The sequence below is a fragment of the Aegilops tauschii genome, chromosome 6 (assembly GCF_002575655.3).
Source record: "Aegilops tauschii subsp. strangulata cultivar AL8/78 chromosome 6, Aet v6.0, whole genome shotgun sequence".
NCBI lineage: Eukaryota > Viridiplantae > Streptophyta > Magnoliopsida > Poales > Poaceae > Aegilops > Aegilops tauschii.
The window spans coordinates 33,491,139-33,510,275 of NC_053040.3; the positions used below are offsets into that span (position 1 = coordinate 33,491,139).

General features: G+C 47.3%; 1 protein-coding gene across 1 annotated transcript; it reads right to left on the reverse strand.

Annotated features, from left to right (window-relative positions):
• Nucleotides 1-10,403: 10,403 nt before the first annotated feature.
• LOC109747307 (uncharacterized) lies at nt 10,404-14,918 on the reverse strand. Its single transcript, XM_020306388.4, has 8 exons — nt 14,730-14,918; nt 12,895-12,942; nt 12,328-12,465; nt 12,102-12,245; nt 11,490-11,566; nt 11,342-11,399; nt 11,182-11,283; nt 10,404-11,070 (listed from the first exon to the last, which is right to left on the reverse strand). Exons 1-8 carry the CDS (start codon nt 14,916-14,918, stop codon nt 10,747-10,749), a joined length of 1,080 nt encoding a protein of 359 aa, XP_020161977.1. The 3' UTR covers nt 10,404-10,746.
• Between the last annotated feature and the right edge of the window lie 4,219 nt (nt 14,919-19,137).

Genomic DNA, 19,137 nt, shown 5'->3' on the forward strand with positions numbered 1-19,137 from the left:
TGACTAAGGCGTTAGTCACGGGATCATGCATTGCGGTACGAGTAAAGAGACTTGCCGGTAACGAGATTGAACAAGGTATTGGGATACCGACGATCGAATCTCGGGCGAGTAACTTACCGATTGACAAAGGGAATTGTCTACGGGATTGACTGAATCCTCGACATCGTGGTTCATCCGATGAGATCATCGTGGAACATGTGGGAGCCAACATGGGTATCCAGATCCCGCTGTTGGTTATTGACCGGAGAGGCGTCTCGGTCATGTCTGCATGTCTCCCGAACCCGTAGGGTCTACACACTTAAGGTTCGGTGACGCTAGGGTTATAGAGATATGTGTATGCGGAAACCCGAAAGTTGTCCGGAGTCCCGGATGAGATCCCGGACGTCACGAGGAGTTCCGGAATGGTCCGGAGGTGAAGAATTATATATAGGAAGTCCAGTTTCGGCCACCGAGAAAGTTTCGGGGGTTACCGGCATTGTACCGGGACCACCGGAAGGGTCCCGGGGGTCCACCGGGTGGGGCCACCTATCCCGGAGGGCCCCGTGGGCTGAAGTGGGAAGGGAACCAGCCCCTAGTGGGCTGGGGCGCCCCCCATGGGCCTCCCCCCTGCGCCTAGGGTTGGAAACCCTAGGGTGGGGGGGCGCCCCACTTGGCTTGGGGGGGAAGCCACCCCCCCTTCCCCCTTGGCCGCCGCCCCCCACCCTAGATGGGTCTTGGCCGGCGCCCCCCCTTCCCAGGGGGCCTATATAAAGGGGGGGATGGAGGGCAGCAAGAACACAGCCTTGGGCGCCTCCCTCCTCCCCTGCAACACCTCTCCCTCTCGCAGAAGCTCGGTGAAGCCCTGCCGAGACCCGCTACATCCACCACCACGCCGTCGTGCTGCTGGATCTCCATCAACCTCTCCTTCCCCCTTGCTGGATCAAGAAGGAGGAGACGTCGCTGCACCGTACGTGTGTTGAACGCGGAGGTGCCGTCCGTTCGGCACTCGGTCATCGGTGATTTGAATCACGGCGAGTACGACTCCGTCATCCACGTTCACTGGAACGCTTCCGCTCGCGATCTACAAGGGTATGTAGATGCACTCCTTTCCCCTCGTTGCTAGTATACTCCATAGATGCATCTTGGTGAGCGTAGGAAAATTTTAAAATTATGCTACAATTCCCAACAGTGGCATCATGAGCCAGGCCTATGCGTAGTTACTATGCACGAGTAGAACACAAAGCAGTTGTGGGCGTTGAGTTTGCCAATTCTTCTTGCTGCTACTAGTCGTATCTTGTTTCGGCGGCATTGTAGGATGAAGCGGCCCGGACCGACCTTACACGTACGCTTACGTGAGACAGGTTCCACCGACTGACATGCACTAGATGCATAAGGTGGCTAGTGGGTGTCTGTCTCTCCTACTTTAGTCGGAACGGATTCGATGAAAAGGGTCCTTATGAAGGGTAAATAGAAATTGGCAAATCACGTTGTGGTCATACGTAGGTAAGAAACGTTCTTGTTAGAAACCTACAAACCACGTAAAAGCTTGCAACAACAATTAGAGGACGTCTAACTTGTTTTTGCAGCAAGTGCTATGTGATGTGATATGGCCAGAAGATGTGATGAATGATATATGTGATGTATGAGATTGATCATATTCTTGTAATAGGAATCACGACTTGCATGTCGATGAGTATGACAACCGGCAGGAGCCATAGGAGTTGTCTTTATTATTTTGCATGACCTGCGTGTCATTGAATAAACGCCATGTAAATTACTTTACTTTGTTGCTAAACGCGTTAGCCATAGAAGTAGAAGTAATCGTTGGCGTGACGGCTTCATGAAGACACGATGATGGAGATCATGGTGTCATGCCGGTGACGAAGATGATCATGGCTCCCCGAAGATGGAGATCAAAGGAGCAAAATGATATTGGCCATATCATGTCACTATTTGATTGCATGTGATGTTTATCATGTTTTTGCATCTTATTTGCTTAGAACGACGGTAGTAAGTAAGATGATCCCTTATAATAATTTCAAGAAAGTGTTCACCCTAACTGTGCACCGGTGCGAAGGTTCGTTGTTTCGAAGCACCACGTGATGATCGGGTGTGATAGATTCTAACATTCGCATACAACGGGTGTTGACGAGCCTAGCATGTACAGACATGGCCTCGGAACACACGCAATACACTTAGGTTGACTTGACGAGCCTAGCATGTACAGACATGGCCTCGGAACACGGAGGACCGAAAGGTCGAGCATGAGTCGTATAGAAGATACGATCAACATGGAGATGTTCACCGATCTTGACTAGTCCGTCTCACGTGATGATCGGACACGGCCTAGTAAAACTCGGATCATGTTTTCACTTAGATGACTGGAGGGATGTCTATCTGAGTGGGAGTTCATTAAATAATTTGATTAGATGAACTTAATTATCATGAACTTAGTCTAAAATCTTTACACTATGTCTTGTAGATCAAATGGCCAACGTTGTCCTCAATTTCAACGCGTTCCTAGAGAAAACCAAGCTGAAAGATGATGGCAGCAACTATACGGACTGGGTCCGGAACCTGAGGCTCATCCTCATAGTAGCCAAGAAAGATTATGTCTTAGAAGCACCGCTAGGTGAAGCACCAATCCTAGAGAACCAAGACGTTATGAACGCTTGGCAAACACGTGCTGATGATTACTCCCTCGTTCAGTGCGGCATGCTTTACAGCTTAGAACCGGGTCTCCAAAAGCGTTTTGAGAAACATGGAGCATATGAGATGTTCGAGGAGCTGAAAATGGTTTTCCAAGCTCATGCCCGGGTCGAGAGATATGATGCCTCCGACAAGTTCTTCAGCTGTAAAATGGAGGAGAACAGTTCTGTTAGTGAGCACATACTCAGAATGTCTGGGTTGCACAACCGCTTGACTCAGCTGGGAGTTAATCTCCCGGATGACGCGGTCATTAACAGAATCCTCCAGTCGCTTCCACCAAGCTACAAGAGCTTTGTGATGAACTTCAATATGCAGGGGATGGAAAAGACCATCCCTGAGGTATATTCAATGCTGAAATCAGCGGAGGTGGAGATCAGAAAAGAACATCAAGTGTTGATGGTGAACAAAACCACTAAGTTCAAGAAGGGCAAGGGTAAGAAGAACTTCAAGAAGGACGGCAAGGGAGTTGCCGCGCCCGGTAAGCCAGTTACTGGGAAGAAGTCAAAGAATGGACCCAAGCCTGAAACTGAGTGCTTTTATTGCAAGGGAAGTGGTCACTGGAAGCGGAACTGCCCCAAATACTTAGCGGACAAGAAGGCCGGCAACACCAAAGGTATATGTGATATACATGTAATTGATGTGTACCTTACCAGTACTCGTAGTAGCTCCTGGGTATTTGATACCGGTGCGGTTGCTCATATTTGTAACTCAAAACAGGAACTACGGAGTAAACGGAGACTGGCGAAGGACGAGGTGACGATGCGCGTCGGGAATGGTTCCAAGGTCGATGTGATCGCCGTCGGCACGCTACCTCTGCATCTACCTACGGGATTAATTTTAAACCTCTGTTATTTAGTGCCAGCTTTGAGCATGAACATTGTATCTGGATCTCGTTTAATTCGAGATGGCTACTCATTTAAATCCGAGAATAATGGTTGTTCTATTTATATGAGAGATATGTTTTATGGTCATGCCCCGCTGGTTAATGGTTTATTCTTGATGAATCTCGAACGTGATGTTACACATATTCATAGCGTGAATACCAAAAGATGTAAAGTTGATAACGATAGTCCCACATACTTGTGGCACTGCCGCCTTGGTCACATTGGTGTCAAGCGCATGAAGAAGCTTCATGCAGATGGACTTTTGGAGTCTCTTGATTACGAATCATTCGACACGTGCGAACCATGCCTCATGGGTAAGATGACCAAGACTCCGTTCTCCGGAACAATGGAGCGAGCAACCAACTTATTGGAAATCATACATACCGATGTGTGTGGTCCAATGAGTGTTGAGGCTCGCGGAGGATATCGTTATGTTCTCACTCTCACTGATGACTTAAGTAGATATGGGTATGTCTACCTAATGAAACACAAGTCTGAAACCTTTGAAAAGTTCAAGGAATTTCAGAGTGAGGTTGAGAATCAACGTGACAGGAAAATAAAGTTCTTACGATCAGATCGTGCTGGAGAATATTTAAGTCACGAATTTGGTACAGACTTAAGGAAATGTGGAATAGTTTCACAACTCACGCCGCCTGGAACACCTCAGAGAAATGGTGTGTCCGAACGTCGTAATCGCACTCTATTGGATATGGTGCGATCTATGATGTCTCTTACCGATTTACCGCTCTCATTTTGGGGCTATGCTTTAGAGACTGCCGCATTCACTTTAAATAGGGCTCCGTCGAAATCCGTTGAGACGACGCCGTATGAATTATGGTTTGGGAGGAAACCTAAGCTATCGTTTCTAAAAGTTTGGGGATGTGATGCTTATGTCAAGAAACTTCAACCTGAAAAGCTCGAACCCAAGTCGGAAAAATGCGTCTTCATAGGATGCCCTAAGGAAACTATTGGGTATACCTTCTACCTCAGATCCGAAGGCAAGATCTTCGTTGCCAAGAACGGGTCCTTTCTGGAGAAGGAGTTTCTCTCGAAAGAATTGAGTGGGAGGGAAGTGGAACTTGATGAGGTGATAGTCACCCCTTCCGAACCGGAAAGTAGCGCAGCGCGGGAAGATGCTCCTGTGGTGCCTACACCGACTGGAGAGGAAGTTAATGATGATGATCATGAAGCTTCGGATCAAGTTACTACTGAACCTCGTTGGTCCACAAGGACACGTTCCGCACCAGAGTGGTACGGCAACCCTGTCCTAGAAATCATGTTGTTAGACAACGGTGAACCTTCGAACTATGAAGAAGCGATGGCGGGCCCGGATTCCGACAAATGGCTAGAAGCCATGAAATCCGAGATAGGATCCATGTATGAAAACGAAGTATGGACTTTGACTGACTTGCCCGATGGTCGGCGAGCCATAGAAAACAAATGGATCTTTAAGAAGAAGACGGACGCGGATGGTAATGTGACCATCTACAAAGCTCGACTTGTCGCTAAGGGTTATCGACAAGTTCAAGGGGTTGACTACGATGAGACTTTCTCACCCGTAGCGAAGCTGAAGTCCGTCCGAATCATGTTAACAATTGCCGCATACTATGATTATGAGATATGGCAGATGGACGTCAAAACGGCATTCCTTAACGGCTTCCTTAAGGAAGAGTTGTATATGATGCAGCCGGAAGGTTTTGTCGATCCTAAGAATGCTGACAAAGTATGCAAGCTCCAGCGCTCAATCTATGGGCTGGTGCAAGCATCTCGGAGTTGGAACATTCGCTTTGATGAGATGATCAAAGCGTTTGGGTTTACACAGACTTATGGAGAAGCCTGTGTTTACAAGAAAGTGAGTGGGAGCTCTGTAGCATTTCTCATATTATATGTGGATGACATACTATTGATGGGAAATGATATAGAATTCTTGGAAAGTATAAAGGCCTATTTGAATAAGTGTTTTTCAATGAAGGACCTTGGAGAAGCTGCTTATATATTAGGCATCAAGATCTATAGAGATAGATCAAGACGCCTCATTGGTCTTTCACAGAGTACATACCTTGACAAGATATTGAAGAAGTTCAATATGGATCAGTCCAAGAAGGGGTTCTTGCCTGTATTGCAAGGTGTGCAATTGAGCACGGCTCAATGCCCGACCACGGCAGAAGATATAGAAAAGATGAGTGTCATCCCCTATGCCTCGGCCATAGGGTCTATTATGTATGCCATGCTGTGTACCAGACCTGATGTAAACCTTGCCGTAAGTTTGGTAGAAAGGTACCAAAGTAATGCCGGCATGGAACACTGGACAGCGGTCAAGAATATCCTGAAGTACCTGAAAAGGACTAAGGATATGTTTCTCGTTTATGGAGGTGACGAAGAGCTCGTCGTAAAGGGTTACGTCGATGCTAGCTTCGACACAGATCTGGATGACTCCAAGTCACAAACCGGATACGTGTATATTTTGAATGAAGGGGCAGTAAGCTGGTGCAGTTGCAAGCAAAGCGTCGTGGCGGGGTCTACATGTGAAGCGGAGTACATGGCGGCCTCAGAGGCAGCACAGGAAGCAGTCTGGATAAAGGAGTTCATTACCAACCTAGGGGTGATTCCCAATGCGTCGGGCCCGATGACTCTCTTCTGTGACAACACTGGAGCTATTGCCCTTGCCAAGGAGCCCAGATTTCACAGGAAGACCAGGCATATCAAGCGTCGCTTCAACTCCATTCGTGAAAGTGTTCAAAATGGAGACATAGATATTTGTAAAGTACATACGGACCTGAATGTAGCAGATCCGTTGACTAAACCTCTCCCTAGAGCAAAACATGATCAACACCAGGACGCAATGGGTGTTCGATTCATCACAATGTAACTAGATTATTGACTCTAGTGCAAGTGGGAGACTGTTGGAAATATGCCCTAGAGGCAATAATAAATGGTTATTATTATATTTCTTTGTTCATGGTAATTGTCTATTGTTCATGCTATAATTGTATTGTCCGAAAATCGTAATACATGTGTGAATACATAGACCACAACGTGTCCCTAGTAAGCCTCTAGTTGACTAGCTCGTTGATCAACCGATAGTCATGGTTTCCTGACTATGGACATTGGATGTCGTTGATAACGGGATCACATCATTAGGAGAATGATGTGATGGACAAGACCCAATCCTAAGCATAGCATAAAGATCGTGTAGTTTCGTTTGCTAGAGCTTTTCCAATGTCAAGTATCTTTTCCTTAGACCATGAGATCGTGCAACTCCCGGATACCGTAGGAGTGCTTTGGGTGTGCCAAACGTCACAATGTAACTGGGTGACTATAAAGGTGCACTACGGGTATCTCCGAAAGTGTCTGTTGAGTTGGCACGGATCGAGACTGGGATTTGTCACTCCGTGTGACGGAGAGGTATCTCTGACCCACTCGGTAATGCATCATCATAATGAGCTCAATGTGACTAAGGCGTTAATCACGGGATCATGCATTGCGGTACGAGTAAAGAGACTTGCCGGTAACGAGATTGAACAAGGTATTGGGATACCGACGATCGAATCTCGGGCGAGTAACTTACCGATTGACAAAGGGAATTGTCTACGGGATTGACTGAATCCTCGACATCGTGGTTCATCCGATGAGATCATCGTGGAACATGTGGGAGCCAACATGGGTATCCAGATCCCGCTGTTGGTTATTGACCGGAGAGGCGTCTCGGTCATGTCTGCATGTCTCCCGAACCCGTAGGGTCTACACACTTAAGGTTCGGTGAAGCTAGGGTTATAGAGATATGTGTATGCGGAAACCCGAAAGTTGTTCGGAGTCCCGGATGAGATCCCGGACGTCACGAGGAGTTCCGGAATGGTCCGGAGGTGAAGAATTATATATAGGAAGTCCAGTTTCGGCCACCGAGAAAGTTTCGGGGGTTACCGGTATTGTACCGGGACCACCGGAAGGGTCCCGGGGGTCCACCGGGTGGGGCCACCTATCCCGGAGGGCCCCGTGGGCTGAAGTGGGAAGGGAACCAGCCCCTAGTGGGCTGGGGCGCCCCCCATGGGCCTCCCCCCTGCGCCTAGGGTTGGAAACCCTAGGGTGGGGGGGCGCCCCACTTGGCTTGGGGGGGAAGCCACCCCCCCTTCCCCCTTGGCCGCCGCCCCCACCCTAGATGGGTCTTGGCCGGCGCCCCCCCTTCCCAGGGGTCCTATATAAAGGGGGGGATGGAGGGCAGCAAGAACACAGCCTTGGGCGCCTCCCTCCTCCCCTGCAACACCTCTCCCTCTCGCAGAAGCTCGGCGAAGCCCTGCCGAGACCCGCTACATCCACCACCACGCCGTCGTGCTGCTGGATCTCCATCAACCTCTCCTTCCCCCTTGCTGGATCAAGAAGGAGGAGACGTCGCTGCACCGTACGTGTGTTGAACGCGGAGGTGCCGTCCGTTCGGCACTCGGTCATCGGTGATTTGAATCACGGCGAGTACGACTCCGTCATCCACATTCACTGGAACGCTTCCGCTCGCGATCTACAAGGGTATGTAGATGCACTCCTTTCCCCTCGTTGCTAGTATACTCCATAGATGCATCTTGGTGAGCGTAGGAAAATTTTGAAATTATGCTACGATTCCCAACAGAAAAGCCAAAGATCAAAGAACTACACGATCTTGGAAGATCAAGCTTTGATCAAAGCATGGAGTGCGGTGTCTCTTGATGCATGCACGGGTACTTCTCAAACCGCCAAGAGATATTGGCAAAGGATCGAAGATCAATACTTCCGCATTATGGCAAAGCATCCCAATAGGACTCCACGCACATTTCGGTCGCTTCAAGGGCGTTGGGAGAATATCAAGCCTATGTGCAGCCGTTGGGCAGCTTGCATGGAGCAAGTACGCAATACACCTCCAAGTGGAACCGTGGAGTTCGACTATGTGAGTTTGTTTTGCCTTTGTTCAAGTTGTGCATCATCATATTGCATCATATGAAATGATTGCTTATTTAACTTTGTTCACATTGTGTAGGAGAAAATTGCCCAACTTAGATACAAACACATGGAAGCTTCGGAAGGCAAATTCTTCAAACTAAAGCATTGTTGGGACTTGCTAAAAAATTGTGACAAGTGGAGGTTGATCGACAAAGAATCACCACTGAAGGGAGGCTCACTTACAACCATGGATGAAGATGAGGATGATGATGGCCCAAGAAATTTGAACAAGCCCGATGGCGACAAGAAGACTAAGGAGAAGATGAAGAGAGAGCAAGAAGCATCGAGCTTGAGGGAGAAGATTGATGCCATGGTGCAATCAAACGAGTTGATGTTGTTGAAGTCATTGGAGATCAAGAAAGAGTTGGCCGAGAAGAAGGAAAAAGAGAAGCAAGAAAAGTGGCAAATGCTCAAGGAAGAGGGGCTCCGCAAAGCTGCCATTGAGGAGAGAAGAGCACGCACCGCTGAAAACAAATCCATGTCCTTGTTGCTGGCCGAAGAGAACAAGATCATGTTAATGAACCGCAATGACATGGACGATCTCACCAAAACATGGCATGATATGGCAAGGAGAGAAATCTTGAAGAGGAGAATGGTCGCGTCGGCCGGTCCGTCTTACAGTTCCGGAGATGTTTTCTCTGCTCCATATGGTGGCAATGTCGATGATTTTGGTGCAGGAGTTGGGACAAGCGCCGGGGGTGGATTCGGTGGTGGCGATGAACTTCAAGATGGGCTCGATGGCGCGGTGTGAAGATCGACCAAGATGATACCGGACATGCGCGTAACTTTTGCAAGGCCCTCTTTTGCGTTTGTCGTACTGAACTTGGCTTTTATTTGCGCGTAAAACTGTGTTATGTTGTTTGAATTTGAACTTATTTGTGAAAACTTATGTCAAATGCGAGAATTGAGCGTTTTCAGTTTGCGGGTCGACGCGGCGGTGTCCGAACAGACCCCGCAAAAGCCAACCCGTAAAAAAGTACATTCCGCGAATATCCTTTTATACGGGTCCGTTTGGGGGTCTGCATCTGCGGCCGTCCGAGCCAGCCCGCAAAAGCGGTTTCCCACAAACTGCAAACGCGTTTTGCGGGCCGGCCGGATGGGGGGTCTGCTAGAGTTGCTCTTACATGCCCCTAAAAAAAATTGTCCACTTACATCCTGAGCATAGTTATTATTCCCTTAGATCCATAATAAATGCCGCGGTTTTGAACTTCGGTTGTTATTATGGATATGAGGTAGTACATTGCAAAGTAGTAGTAGTAGCCAGGTTGTGATTCAAACAGCATACCAAGCAGAAGCAGACAGGGTAATATGAGTAAATTCTTGGAATACAAAATACTACTAGTAGATCAGGCTGGTCATGCATAGTGGGGAGTAACTTAGACTAGTGTCATGCATATGACACTAGTCTATGTTACTATTTTCATAGTGCAAAGTAACATAGAAGTAGTGTCATATATGGTTGTATTTATTAGCTTGTAGACCCAACTTTTCTTAGGAAGCGCTATGTGATGGTAACATAATATGTTACTCTAAACACCTTTCTCCTTATTAACTAGCTGCCACATAAGCAAACTTGTCTTGGGATATGTTATGTTACTACTCCCACTATGACTAGCCTCATTATACAAACTAATGATATATATACCAGGTTCCGACACTGGCAAGGCAGGGTAGCCAGCAGAGATACAGAATCAAGAGACAGAAGGTCGGAACACATACACCAATCATACAAACTAATCAAACCACTGCCTATTTTCTTCCTTATATACTCATCACATGGCACCAGCAATATATGCCAAACTGATCAATTAGATGCCAAACTAATCAATCCAATGGCACGAGCAGTATGTATCTTTGACACAAGAAAGAATGTCCATCCATCCAGCGGCACCAGCAGAGTATGCGCCAACAGAAGAAAGAAACTGCTTCATTAGTGCATTCATTCATAGGTACGCAGCAGCCCAACTCAACATTATTAACCTAGCAAAATCTGTTGCATGGGAGATCTATTAGTATATACCAGCTAACAATTAGCAACAAGTTCAATGTGGTCACACAAGATTCACTGTATACCAGCCAACAGAAGAAGAATGCACAAGTGTATATGCTATGCCTACCCCAACTTCGTCGGTGCATCTACTGTACCACTAAACTCAGCAACACTCTCCTTCATAGGCAGCAGCCCAACTCAACTTTGATCCAGCGGAATCTATTCACTTGAACTCTCATCACCAGGATGTTCTCTCTGTGAAGTCTGTTGGCTTGAACCCTCATCAGCAGCATGTTCTATCTGGGAAGCCTGATGACTCGAACTCTCAGCTGGAGGAGCACGCGGGTAGATGATTTCGTAGTGATTTGCCGAGTACAGCAGGGTCACTCTCGGACGGGGAACTCCAGGGACAGTGTAGATATCTGGATCATATCCTCCTCGGACTCGCTCCACTCTGAGGGGTATCTCAAGCGCTCTGGCCAAGGCCACCATCATGACATGATCCGTGAACCGACGAGCTGGAGTGACGCGCTGAAAGCACCACTGTTCGTACAACAACAACAGGAGGTTAGGTAAGTTGAGTGTCATGTATCCAAGAATGGATGCATTGGAAATCAGCATGAGGTAATGTACGGGAGGATATGCATCACTCACATCTTTAAGATTGTAATTTCCACTGAGCCCTGGTATAAGCGGTTCATACACCTCTTCGTGCCAGCATATCTCGACAGCTACTACTAATCTGAGGAAAATGAGTCAGAAACATGAATTACATGAGAACAAAAGGAAATATGACTTCAAGGGTGTTTTTCTCACTGTCTTGCGTCGTATCGTACTCGCTGAAGAACTCGAGAAGCTCCTCTCTACGGTAGCTAAAAATGGCACATATTATGTCAGTGAGATGGAATGCATTCGGCCACAATACTATGATGGAATTGCAGAAAACCAAGGGAGTCAAAAACCTGCTAGTTGATTCCATGCTCTTCCACCTGCCATGACTCTTCCATCTCATTACTTTCTCGATCAGATTCTTAAATGCCTGAAAGAACAAGCGACTCAATAATTCACAGTTGATAATCACATATCATAGGTTACAATGATACATACAGAATACTGATCAATAGCAAGATATAAAAGAACACAGCTAAGACAACTCGCCTGAGAAGCTTCAGTCATTAAGCATATACTATAGCATAGTAACAGAACAGTGTGGTGCCTGTACAATAACAATCAGTAGGTACGCACTGTTACAGTGCTCAAACAAGCATAAAATTATGTTATTTCCTCATTATACTGCCGTTGTTCCTTTACAAGTAAATTTTCTTAAGCCCATTGTTACCATCGGGCTGTTAACTTTACAATAAACTTCAATTCAGTTATTGCCAACAGTGTATAAAACTGTGACAGCATCCAACTACTGTTAAGCAATTGTGCATCTCCTGCAAGTGACAAAGATAGTGAGATGCCAGATGCAGAGATGCTGCTTGAAGTGTACTGTAACCTGAATAGAATCATCATCCCTTGCAAGCATGTTTATCCAAGAAATAACAGTTATGGACAAGGCGAGAACTTACTCTGCTGCTCCTCGAAAACTCAGACTCGTTCCATCGAAACTCAGACTCGTTCCATCGAAGAGCTGCAAAGTGCAGATTCACCATATCAACAGCCTGAAGGAGACGGTGCTCCTCATGTGTGTCCTGCCTATCAATAACTTGCTCCTGTTGTACATTCGCGAAAACAGAGAAAGTTAAATAACTAAACCTACATCTTATGATAAGGAAAAGAGGGGAAGATGATTACAAGGTACGAAAATATGAAACTCCTGTAGAAACACTCCCCATCTCCAATCACCGATCTACATTCCGAATAGGCATCAAGATGGTTCGCCTCATCAGAAGCAAGCTTATGATGCCTTCTGACTTCAGTGATGGGATGTGTCTGCAACGAACACACAAATATGAGAATTCAAATTACGCTGAGTTGAACATGGAAACAACATATCTAAAAATGTGATGGAAATTTTGTTTTCATTCAAATATTCAGGTTTCCATGTTCTCTGGAAATGTTTGGAACCACTAGTATATAATCCCATCATTGATACCGATCGGTTGTTGTTCTGTAACAAAACAAGAAGATATCTATTAACACATGATAAACTCAACAACAGTACAAGTACGATTCAGGTCCCATCAGACTATCACAACCAAGAGTGAACATACAACTTAGTATTTATAAAAGAGAACATAATCTTTCTGAACAGTTGATTGTACATGAACCACTCATCACAGTATCTTGTGATATAGGGCTTTGATCCTGATTTTTTGCACTTCCATTTTGAACATTACATTAGACAAAATGGAGACAAACCTGGTGCTTCACATGTTCCGAACATATCTCCCTTCCTTTTCTACGAATCTATTTGAAAGGAAATGAAGAAAACGAAGTTAAAGACCATACATCCTGCCAGTCTTACAATTAAACAGAATCAACAAGAAGATCGGGTATTTCGAAACAAGAAAAAAAAAACAATGATACATAGCAAGACCACAAAACGTGTGTCCAAAGCTTCTTTATTGTTTGCAACTATTTACATGAAATTATTCTGAGGCTTCTGAATCAGTTCCAGGCTCCAATCGCCCAAATGGCGAAACTTCTCGACTAAATCCTAAAGTGGTTGCCGATTTTGCATGTAAATGGCAACTGATTTACAGGAATTATTATATTCATTTATGCAGTCTTGAACTAATGCCTAGATTAAAGTTTCTGATAACAGCATCCGTTTACAAATAAAGGAAGCTCATACATTCGACTTCAGGCTCTGTTACCAAAATATTGCAGTAATCAGGACATGACCTCATGATTTCCCCACATTTTACAGATAACAGTTTCAACAAGATAGCCATTTGCTTCAGAATAAGATGCCAGATTGTGGCAAGACTCACGAGCGACAAGGACCTGTGTACTGCTGCCAACATATGCCCAAGATTCCCCCTATATTCTAAGGATGCCACATGACGTTCTAACCAAGATTCAGATAATGTACGTCAAGTTAAGTAATCCCAAGCAAACCTTCAGGTTAACTTCCCCTATAACGCTATTCATCTACACTGGAAACTAGTTAGAGGGACATGCTAGGGTGGTTATGTGTATCCCAACTAGTTGGCTTGGGATAACCCTTTTTCTGTTTGGCTGATGTATGAGATTAGCCGATGTTTTGTTTGGTTCGAAGGATGAATTATGGTTGGGGATAGTCATACTACTCCAATAAGTGTTTGGTTTGAGGGATGAGTAGTGGATTGGGGTTGTGATGGCCCTTTTTAATTGAGGTGGTCATATTACCCCTTAATTTGTAAAATTTTAATATGAGGCAATCGAATATGATATGTACAATAATAATCTTGAAAATTTAAACAAAACTTTGACACCATATCCGAAGAAACTCATCAATAGTACAAATTAAAGTTGAACTTCAATACATGTCATAGTTCAACATTTTCATATATAACACAAGTGCATAGAACTCATGGTTCATCATTCTGGGAGACGCGGGGGGGGGGGGGGGGGGGGGGGGGTGCTAGATTTTGTGCCATGCCTCCCCGATCGATTTCCGTATCTCGCTATCTCTGTGCTGATTTCTCCTGCACCGCTGCATACGTTGTGCCCCACTTTTGCGCTAAACTCAGCCTAGCTCGCTAGAAACGGGCGATTCGAGCGTTCCTAGCAAGCCATACTCTGGACCGCTTTAAGGTTCATGCATGCGAGTTAGGCCTCCGTGTATGCTACCAAACATATATTCCTTGCACCCAGTGAGCATGTTTTGGTGATGATGCAGGATTTCAAACGCGTCATTAACACATGAGCGCTGCTTTGCTGATGCATCATGGGCATATTTGGTTACCTGCACATCATTTGCCTACTTGCATCTCTCACTCGGTTGGGCCTAGTTGAGCACATGCATAGTAAAATCCTGTTGTGCATGTTGTTTGGTAGCTTGCATGTAGGCTGACTGCATTAGGGCAACAATTTTTGTCTGCATTTGGTGGCCTGCGTTGGCTGGGTTGATGCAACCCCATGGTGTTTGGTTCCATACAATGGACTTCATTAAGAGTTAATGACTACACATGACATATAGAGTTACATTAGAGTGCCTTGGCAACTACAGTGGTCGGTGGTCCCGGTGCTGCGTCCGATGTGATGAATACGAAGTCGCGGACGAGCAACCTCGTCAGCGGCACGACAAACTGTTTCCTAGCATCATCGCAGCATGGAGGCTCTAAGGCAGACGACATGGAGGAGAAGTGCAGTGTGCATGCGATGACGGCATCAGTGTAGTAGGTCGCGAGCGAGGAGGCCAAGAGGAATGACGCTGACAGCGGTGCCAGGCACGGCATGGCATCCATGCGGCAAGGTTGACGATGATCAGTGAGAACAAAAAGAAATCACTCTGAATTTCATGTAAACCATCACATGAACACCTTAATACATTACAATATGCAGATACACATAGTACACAACTGTTGTAACAGAAAACATACAACACGAAAGTCATTTGAAACAATGAGATGAAGGTACTGGCCAAAGGAAAATACAAACGACCGACTGTGTGCGACTAGTTTGACAAAATTCGTCCAAAATAGCTCCAAACATGAACATGGAGTTGAACATTTACGGTCAACGAAACTACACAACTGGCCGCATGAATGGAACCACAACGTCGATGTGCATCTTTTTCATGTAGAGCTTATCTCAAATTAAAGCACCGTTGTGTAGATTAGAAGGTATTAGCTCAAGGAGATTAATGAGTGTCATTAAAAGTAATGTTTAGTATATCGCTTATTGTTAGCCTTTTGGTCGGCTGGGATTAGATATTAATCGGAAATTGATCATTAATTGATTTAATTGGTTGACTATTAATTGGCCAAATTTTGCTTGGAATTGCCAGGTTTCAACAACTAAAATGGAAACAACCACCAGTGTTCTCGATGCCTTTAAATAGGACAACACTACATCAATACATAACTACATATTACATGTTAAACAATGTGTCAATGACAACTAAAGTCGGACAACACTATACCACATGTCCTATATGTAGTGTGATGTGCGGGAGGCGACTGAAGGGGAGGCCATGGTTTGAGGTTTCTGACCACAGGGGCCCGATTGATTAATCGGTCGATTCCTGATTAATCGCTCTTAGCGGCCACCCATCGCTAAGCGATAAATCGACTGATAAATCAGTGAATCAAATGATATTTTGGACATTGATTAAAATAGATAACATATATGCATTTGTATAGTCCACTATGTAGATGTAGATATACTCGTCTACGACCGTCAAAACAGAGAACTTTTTTTTAACAGTCACCGGAGGGAGAGGATCCCCACCTGAATATATTGCTCAAAAAGCTGCCAAAGCCAAGAGTCATCCCTCAAGCTTTGGCTGATCCAGTTTATAAGGGAAACCGGATCAAAAACCTAAACAAGTTGACCCCGTTTATGAGGGAAACCGGGCCGAAAACCGTACAAGTAATAGAGTTACAAAAGATGAGGAAAAAGGATGCCCAAGACAAGGCCCGACCTAGCTAGCAGACTGAAGGACTAACACCACGGGAGGCACAAGTATATGTGGGGTGTCGTGAAGGGATCACAATACCAAGACTAAGCAAGCAACCTAACGCACCGCACCGGCGTGCGAACCGAACCTCACGACACAACTCAGGAGCAACCACAACCAACGAGTGATAACACGAACCTTGATTGGGAGCTCCGTCACGAGAATCCAGAATGATTAGCAAGTTGGGGAGGCATCTTGTGTCATCGAAGAGCAAAGATGAACCCGAACGACACCAAGAGCACTAGGCTCACCGCACCACAATGGCCACCAAGGAGGTACTTGAACATGCACAGCAACATGGCCGAAACCAGGGAACACCACCGAAGACGAACACATAGGAAACATGGCTGCAACAACACAGACCACCGTCGACCCCAATCGGCCGCACCACCACCACCAACATTCCTTCAAGAAGCAACTCCCACACAACAACCATATTGACCCCAAAGATGACGCCTTCAAGAAGGGCCGTGACGCTGGTTGCGCCGCCATCATCCATACAGGAGGACCTGGACTAGGGGTTTTGTTGGAAATATGCCCTAGAGGCAATAATAAATGGTTATTATTATATTTCTTTGTTCATGGTAATTGTCTATTGTTCATGCTATAATTGTATTGTCCGGATATCGTAATACATGTGTGAATACATAGACCACAACGTGTCCCTAGTAAGCCTCTAGTTGACTAGCTCGTTGATCAACCGATAGTCATGGTTTCCTGACTATGGACATTGGATGTCGTTGATAACGGGATCACATCATTAGGAGAATGATGTGATGGACAAGACCCAATCCTAAGCATAGCATTAAAGATCGTGTAGTTTCGTTTGCTAGAGCTTTTCCAATGTCAAGTATCTTTTCCTTAGACCATGAGATCGTGCAATTCCCGGATACCGTAAGAGTGCTTTGGGTGTGCCAAACGTCACAATGTAACTGGGTGACTATAAAGGTGCACTACGGGTATCTCCGAAAGTGTCTGTTGAGTTGGCACGGATCGAGACTGGGATTTGTCACTCCGTATGACGGAGAGGTATCTCTGGGCCCACTCGGTAATGCATCATCATAATGAGCTCAATGTGACTAAGGCGTTAGTCACGGGATCATGCATTGCGGTACGAGTAAAGAGACTTGCCGGTAACGAGATTGAACAAGGTATTGGGATACCGACGATCGAATCTCGGGCAAGTAACATATCGATTGACAAAGGGAATTGTATACGGGATTGATTGAATCCTCGACATCGTGGTTCATCCAATGAGATCATCGTGGAACATGTGGGAACCAACATGGGTATCCAGATCCCGCTGTTGGTTATTGACCGGAGAGGCGTCTCGGTCATGTCTGCATGTCTCCCGAACCCGTAGGGTCTACACACTTAAGGTTCGGTGACGCTAGGGTTGTAGAGATATGTGTATGCGGAAACCCGAAAGTTGTTCGGAGTCCCGGATGAGATCTCGGACGTCACGAGGAGTTCCGGAATGGTCCGGAGGTGAAGAATTATATATAGGAAGTCAAGTTTCGGCCACCGGAAAAGTTTCGGGGGTTACCGGTATTGTACCGGGACCACCGGAAGGGTCCCGGGGGTCCACCGAGTGGGGCCACCTATCCCGGAGGGCCCCGTGGGCTGAAGTGGGAAGGGAACCAGCCCCTAGTGGGCTGGGCGCCCCCCCATGGGCCTCCCCCCATGCGCCTAGGGTTGGGAACCCTAGGGTGGGGGCTTCCCACTTGCCTTGGGGGGCAAGGCACCCCCCCTGGCCGCCGCCCCCCACCCTAGATGGGTTTGGCCGGCGCCCCCCCCCCTCCCAAGGGGGCCTATATAAAGGGGGGGAGGGAGGGCAGAAACAACACAGCCTTGGGCGCCTCCCTCCTCCCCTGCTACACCTCTCTCTCTCTCTCGTATAAGCTCGGCGAAGCCCTGCCGGCATCCCGCTACATCCACCACCACGCCGTCGTGCTGCTGGATCTCCATCAACCTCTCCTTCCCCCTTGCTGGATCAAGAAGGAGGAGACGTCGCTGCACCGTACGTGTGTTGAACGCGGAGGTGCCGTCCGTTCGGCACTCGGTCATCGGTGATTTCGATCACGGCGAGTACGACTCCGTCATCCACGTTCATTGGAACGCTTCCGCTCGCGATCTACAAGGGTATGTAGATGCACTCCTTCCCTTCGTTGCTAGTATACTCCATAGATGCATCTTGGTGAGCGTAGGAAAATTTTAAAATTATGCTACGATTCCCAACAGGTTTCCCCCGGGGTCTCGACGTGGAGGGTGCAGACAACAAATACAACGACGCCTCCAAGGAGGTTAGCGGCGCCCACGGGCGTCGCCGCCGCCGGCTCCAGATGGAGCAAGGCTTTCGCCCAAAGTTGATCTGACACACTCCCGAAGATCGGTTGAGTGAGGTGGTTAGCTGATCTGCACCACCACAAAGGACCATGGCCACCCCGCCGCCGCACATGGTCAGATTCAAACCACCGCAGGCCGGATCGAAGCGAATCGAACCTGCCCAAGGCGCACACAAGCATACCGTAGAAGGTCAGGCCGGCGGCCGGACCACCACTCGCGCCAAATCCGGATCTGACGACCGCACCACCGGGGAAGATGCAGCAGCCACCAGCAGCGCAGGGATCTCCATGCCGGGGAGGACGCCAAGTCCGGCAACCACGCGCCCTGCGCCCATGGCCGCACGCACCAAGCCAACTCCAACGACCCCCGCCAGATCCATGGCAAGATCCGCCGCAGAAGGGGGAGCGCCCGCGAACGCCGCGACCAGACGCCGTCGAGAGGCACAGCGCCGCCACGACGCCTTCCAGCTCCCCGAGCGCACGTAGCGCCCCCCATCCCCAAGATCGACGGCAGCCGCCACCTTGACGACGACCGCCACCCGTCCGCCGCGCGTCCACCGCGAGTTCACCCCGAGCCGCCTTCGGAGGCAGGGCCCGCTGCCACTTCCGGCGAGGCCAGCAGCAGCGGCGGAGGGGAGGTAGCGCGAGGGG